Source organism: Microtus ochrogaster, linkage group LG5 (assembly GCF_000317375.1).
Source record: "Microtus ochrogaster isolate Prairie Vole_2 linkage group LG5, MicOch1.0, whole genome shotgun sequence".
In the NCBI taxonomy this organism is placed as follows: Eukaryota; Metazoa; Chordata; class Mammalia; order Rodentia; family Cricetidae; genus Microtus; species Microtus ochrogaster.
In genome coordinates, this window is record NC_022031.1 from 17315443 (window position 1) to 17322477 (window position 7035).

General features: G+C 43.3%; 1 protein-coding gene across 1 annotated transcript in view; it reads right to left on the bottom strand.

Moving 5' to 3' along the window:
* The window catches only part of LOC101986401 (serine/threonine-protein kinase Sgk3), a 48862-nt gene that overhangs the window by 30743 nt on the left and 11084 nt on the right, over positions 1 to 7035 (bottom strand). Inside the window, exons 3-5 of the mRNA XM_013351788.1 lie at positions 6667 to 6739; positions 6050 to 6125; positions 158 to 245 (exon numbers count right to left, since the gene is read on the bottom strand). Coding sequence (XP_013207242.1) covers positions 158 to 245; positions 6050 to 6125; positions 6667 to 6739 — 237 coding nt within the window. The remainder of the gene's footprint in view (positions 1 to 157; positions 246 to 6049; positions 6126 to 6666; positions 6740 to 7035) is intronic.

Genomic DNA, 7035 nt, shown 5'->3' on the forward strand with positions numbered 1-7035 from the left:
CAGTGCAGGAAGCTGGGCACAGACATGGCTACTTGGTTCCCAGTCAACGCTGGTCTCACATATAGTGCAACACTGTTTCTAGGCGTCCCACAGTGTAGGAAGCCGAGCACACACACAACGCTGGTCTCGCACAAGACCGCGTCTCTGCGGCGGCTACCTTCGGAGCACTTCTTTCATCCTCGTCCTCGGATGGATCTGACTGGTGTCTGGGGCTGTCCATCTGAAGGAAGGCTCTGACATCTGGGCTGAAAACAAAGATTACCTTATTACTTCAACAGCATGTGAGCGGCGCATCTCCCTTCCAAAAGGAAACGGAAATAGAAACCACCATATTAGCAACTATAACAAGAAAACTACAAAACGGATTATTCATTATTGTAACAGGAGTCAAGAAGTTCTGCTCCCAAGAGGGGAGCGGGCGAAGCCACAAGCAGATGGTTCGCAGAAGAGGAAATAAATCCAAATAGAAACTGTTACTGAGACGCACTTCACATTCATTAACTAGCGAAATCAGGACAGTGAAATGACTGACACCCGGAGTGGGAAGGGCCACGCTCGTGTGCCGCTGGTGAGATGGAGGATGAAGCAACCTTCCTGAAAAGAAATGTGGCAATACTTGGAGAAACTGCGAATACGTTTTTCCTGGACCCAGACATTTCCTTTCTAAAAAAGCCACGGCGTAGGAGTGGGGAACACAACACCCCATGCACAGACCCATGTAAAAAAGCCACGGCGTAGGAGTGGGGGACACGACACCCCATGCACAGACCCATCTAAAAACCAGGAGGCTTACTCCAACCTTACCTCTTGCATAATCAAACGGAGGCAAAGAGCCACCTGCCTCCAGGAAGAGTAAGCCAACTACGGTAACTGCCAACAGGGACCACCAGCTGGCAGCCAGCAATGAGAAGAACTAAACACTCCGCGTGGAGTGCGGCCTGCGGTGCTCCGGCACGATGGTGAGCAGAGATGGCTGGCTCCCCTGTGTATTCACTATCACCCACAGATGCGAGGCAGACTTTCCCAAGATTCAGGGCTACATTAGAGTAGATCTCCACAGTAAAATGAAACAGGTACAAAGACTCAAGCTGATGCTGGGTGTGTAGGGGGGACACTAAAATTAAAGCAGACCATTCATGGACAATGAAAACCCCAATAAACAGTCAAATTGCTATCCTGATGTTCATACATCTATCGGGATTTTCATTTTCATGAATTTGTTTTTTGTTTTGTTTTTTCAAGATAGGATTTCCTCTGTGTAGTCCTGAACATCCTGAAACTCACTTTCTAGACCAGGCTTAATGGGAAAAGCCTTGTTAACCAATAATCTTTAAGAGGTGAGTCTTAGTTAAGGCGTGGCTTCTCTGGGACCCAGGGTAAAAAAAGGTGTTCACCTCCGCGTCTGCCTTTTCCCCGCGGGACATTGTGTGCTTGGAGTTCTCGTTTCTTGATTTGTGAGTTTTCCCCTTATAATAAATAAAATATAATTGTTTTATCCTTAGCTAGTCTGGTTATTTCAACACAGGCTGACCTCAAACTCACAAAGATCTGCCCGCCTCTGCCTCCAGAGTGTTGGGGTTAAAGGTGTGAGCCACCACCTCCCGGCTCCAGGAATGGTCTTAACAACTCAATACAATTAATATTTGTTGTAGAAAATCATGAAAATAGAAAATACTTTTAAAAAAGAAGCAATTTACAACTGTTAAACATCATTACTTAATGATCCATTCTTAGGTTTACATGCACAAAACCTAAGAATATGTATTTCCCCAGACTTCATACATGAATATTCACAGTAGCATTATTTGTAATATTACAAAAGGAGAAATGCTACAAAATGTCCATCAACTAATAAGTGGGTAAACACAATGTGGTTAAGCCATGTATCTGAACAGGATTCAGCAATAAGAAATAAAATATTTATACCTGTTACAATAGAGATGAATCTTACAACATTATACTGAATAAACAAAGGAAGAAAAAGAAGACACATATTGTATGGTCCACTCAAAAGAAATGCCTAGAACGGACAGCGCTTTAGACAGAAAGGAGAGGAATGGCTATCAAGCGTTTTCCTTGCTGAGACAATGGAAATGCTAGATTGGACAATGGAAATGCTAGATTGGACAATGGAAATGCTAGATTGGACTTTCCAGTGGCAGAGGGAGACCCGGATGGCAGGTGTTCAGCATTGCACATATTCTGAAAACCACTGAATTCTGTACTTTTGAGAATCTAGAAAAATGTCAACGTGGGAAAAGGGATCTCCAATTTTACATTTTATATTAGCTTGATTTTCTGCACAATTTGGTTGTGCTGTACTTACATTTTTATCTTGTGTTTCCTACTTCAAATTACTTCATAAGCATTTCTCTGTGTGTTAAAGGCTCTTGCAATGCAAATATACCAAATGCACGCTCTTGGAACACAGATGCACCAATGCATGCACTTGTCACACAGATGCACCAAATGCATGCTCTGTCATACAGATGCATGTTGTTGTTACACAGATACACCAAATGCATACTATTGCCACACAGATGCACGCTCTTGTTACACAGATACACCAAATCCATGCTCCTGTTACAGTCATCAAAAGCATTCTCTTGTCAAACAGATGCATCAAATGCATGCTCTTGTTATAGTCACCAAAAGCATGCTCTTGTCACACAGATACAACAAATGTATGCTCTTGTCACATCACCAAAACCATGCTCTTGCCACAAATGCATGTTCCTTGTCACAAAGATGTACCAAATGCATGCTCGTCACACAGATACATCAAATGCATGCTCTTACCACACAGATGAACCAAATGCATGCTCCTTGTCACACAGATGCACCAGATGCATGTTCCTTGTTATACACATGTACCAAATGCATGCTTTTGCCACACTGATATACAAAATACATGTTCCTTGTCACACAGATGCACCATGAGTTACTCCATTGCTTCCAACTTTTCACTGCACAACTCTCATGCACTGCAGACAGCGCTCCAAAGGAAGCTTAGCACCATGGCTGCATTATGGCTTGTAAGGCAGATTGAAGTATTTTTAAAAATTTCTTATTTGTACATATGGAGGAGGAGACAGAATGTGCCATGGTTCACATGTGGAAGTCAGAGGTCTTCTACATTTATGTGGGTTCTGGGGATGGAACTCAGGTGGCCTGGCTTGTATGACAAGTGGCTTCACCCACTAAGCCATCTAACTAGCCCCAATATTTTGAAATCAAAACCATTTAGTTTGGGGCCAGGCATTATGGTTCACACCTTTAATCCCAGCACTTGGGAGGCAGAGACAAGAGGATCTCTGTGAGTCTAAGGTCGGCATGGTCTACAAAGTGAGTTCTAGGATAGTCAGGCTGTTACAGAGAGGAACCCTGTCTTGGAAAACAAAGCAAAAAAAGTTTAACGTCAGGGCACACTAATCTATGTTTTTAAAAACAGAATTGTGGTTACGTCGTGGGGAAAAAAGAAAGGAAATTGACATGAGGTGTGTGAGTGGCTTTAGAGGTGCCTGGACCAAGTGACCAGTGATGCCTGGCCTGTGCACAGTACAAATAATATTAATACAAATAAGGCGCTCAGCTCAGTTATGCATATTTGTCTACGCACCACACGCATGCAGAAGAGGGCATCACATCACCTAAGATTGGAGTTACAGATGGTTGCGAGCCACGGTGCGGATGCAAGGACAGCCAGTGCTTTAACTACCGAGCCATCTCTACAGCCCCAGTTTCCTTTTTACTTCAGTGTACAGTGTTCACATTGGCTGGCTCTCAGGTAAGTGTATTTATCCATCATTCTTTATCAAGGCAAATTTTTGTGTATTTTGGTTTCAGTTTTACTCACAAGTTTAGGCTTTAGTCAAACATGTCATTGTTTTGCTTTGGGATCCATTATTTACAGCCAATATTTTTTTGTTCGTTTGATGGAGGAAGGTCATTGGTTAATTAAATAAAGAAGCTGCTTGCCCTGATAGGTTAAAACATAGGTGGGAGGAGTAAACAGAACAGAATGCTGGGAGGAAGAGGAAGTGAGGTCAGACTCAACAGCTCTCCTCTCGGAGGCAGACACCTCAGAGAGACACGATGTTCCACTCTTGCGGGCAGAGGCGAGAGCTCTGCTCTCTGAGGCACACGTGATGAAGCTCCGACCCAGGATGGACGTAGGCTAGAATCTTCCCGGTAAGTGCACCTTGGGGTGCTACACACAGATGATCTCTATGGGCTAAATTAATATGTGAGAATTAGCCTAGAAGAGAATGGGCCAAGCAGTGTTTAAAAGAATACAGTGTCCGTGTAATTATTTCGGGTAAAGCTAGCCATGTGGGCGGCCGGGTGCCGGAGACACAGCCCTGCCGCTCCTATCACTACAGTTTTTAAAAACTCTTTTTCCTCCAAAGGCTAGAGAAACAGACTGGATCCCAGTTAAATAATTTTAAAGCCACGTTTTTCATGAACAGGCTGGATCCCAGTTAAATAGTTTTAAAACCACATTTTCATGAAGTTCTTTTTAAAAATACTTTTCACTGTCAGAACAAAGCTATTTGGGGCCAAGGAGAAGTTGTGACAGGGTCAAATACAGCTCAAATTCATCTTGAACTTCTTATCCTCATGCCTTTGTCTTGCAAGTACAGGGATCACATGCATGTCACCAGGAATAATGAAGCCATTTTAAAGTGTGTTTTCCCTACAGCAACAGTAAATGCTCATGATACGCTTGTTATCTAACATCTGACTCTTTCATATGCTGTATTTTAAGATAATTTGATATTAAAATAAAAAGTAGGTAATTTGTTTTTTAACAAAAGATGGGCTCTAGAAAATACGAAGTGTCTCATTTTTTGAAAAGAAAATGTCAGCTAAAAATTAAACTTAAAACCTCTTTGTTGGGGCTGGAGAGATGGCTCAGAGGGTGAGAGCATTGCCTGCTCTTCCAAAGGTTCTGAGTTCAATTCTCAGCAACCACATAGTGGCTCACAACCATCTGTAATGAGGTCTGGTGCCCTCTTCTGGCCTGCAGGCATACACACAGACAGAATATTGTATACATAATAAATAATTAAATAAATATTTATTTTAAAAGAAACCTATTTGTTATTTGTTCATGGGGTTCTAGAAGTTTCTTCTATCCTGAATAAAAGACCGTTACTTATAAAGTGCATGTGTATATAAAACATCTGTTGTCACAAGTGATCCAAGGAAAGAGAATAAGTGCTCAGCCCCAAAGGGACAGATGTAGTATTACCACCCTGCCTCCTGCAGGGCTCAGGCAAGGCTCATAGACAGTCTCAGAAGAGGGAGCAGAAAGGTAAGATCCAGAGGTTGGGGAGGATCGGAGTGGAACTGCCCACGCTGCTGGAACACACAGTTAACACTTATTTAGCTTAATCTTCGCAACGTAGCCGACACTGGGGTCCTTTTCTAAGCGATGGAAACAAATATAATATTAAACAATTGGCAAGAGGTTTTAACTACATAATACAAACTTATTTAAACAGTAATCCATAAAATTCCCATGCCTTGATTGGTATTTTTGTCAACTTGAAACAAGCCAGATTCATCTGTGAAGAGGATTCTCAATAAAGAAAGTTCCTTCTCAAATGTCTGCCTGTAGGAAAGTCTGCTATGTATTTTCTTCATTAATAACTAATGTGGGTGGGCCCACCTCACTGGGGTGGAGCTTCCTGGCCAGGTGTTCCTGGGCATATGGAAAAGCAGGCCGAGCAAGCCAGTAGGTCGTGCTCCTCCTGGGGCTCTGCTTCAGTTCCTGCCCTGTCTTCCCTCAGTGATGGAGGGTGACCCGAGAGTTGTGAGCTGAAGAACCTTTCCTCCTCAAGTTGTTAGGTCCCAGTGCCCTATCCCGGCAAGAGAAACCCATCTAGGACAGCACACACGTGCGAAGGGAAGGAAAGGGGAAGAAAAAGGGTGGGTCGCAGGGAAAGCGGACGAGAGCATCAGGAGCACAGTAACACTGCACACAAAGTATAAACTGCCCACAGATGGTTCCACTGCTGCTTTAGACGAAAGGGAAAGTACTTACTGGTTGTAAAGCTCTGGATACCTGACCAAGTTCTGAATAAACTCATTCAGTCCCGCTCTTCTTTGTTTAATAAAATCTGGAAGAGAGACACACAGACCAGCAGTCACATTTCCGTCAGCCTACGAGATTATCACGAAACGTTTATGGAAGAACACACAGGCACAAAGCAGTAATCTGTGGAGTAAATGCTTACAGACTTAAGATCCACACATGTAATCTGAACTGGACGAGGGTTTTGCAAAGTTTCACTGTCAGAGGCCAGAGAGCAGAGATAATGCCCACAGCACTCATGTTTCTAGGAGTGAGGAGTCTTGACACTAAAAGTTGTCTTTTATCAGAGAGGCATTTGCTATCTACCCTTAACACACCGTACATACACTTTCTTAGCAGTGACGCAGACTGTACATCATAGACTCATGGGCAAAACAGGTGTAACAGTGCATGCCTGAGGCTGAGGCAGAAGGATCACTAGCTGGAGGCCAGCCTGGGCTACATAGCAAGATTCTGTCTCCAAAAAGCAGAAAGTTCTGAACAATTATATTCTTCAGTGAACACATGGCCTATGTCTTCAAACTTCAACCAGAGCTCAGCAGTCAGACCACAGAGCTTTTGCTTACCTGGGTCAAAATTATCACCAAATATTCTCTTGGCAGGAATCTTCAGAGCCATGGCAGGAAACTGTTTCTTCAACTAAAATTTAAAAACAGCATTCTGTGAGCTTGATGTGGGAGTGTCATATATCAATCTGTTGATTTCATTAGTTAAGTAGTAAACAAACTGCTTGGCCTCATAGCTTAGAACATAGGTGGGTGGAGTAAACAGAACAGAATGCTGGGAGGAAGAGGAAGAGGAAGAGGAAGTGAGCTCAGAGGCCATGCTCCCCTCTCCCAGGCAGACACGATTGATGGAGCTCTGACCCAGGATGGACGTAGGCTAGAATCTTCCTGGTAAGCGCACCTTGGGGTGCTACACACATTATTAGAAAT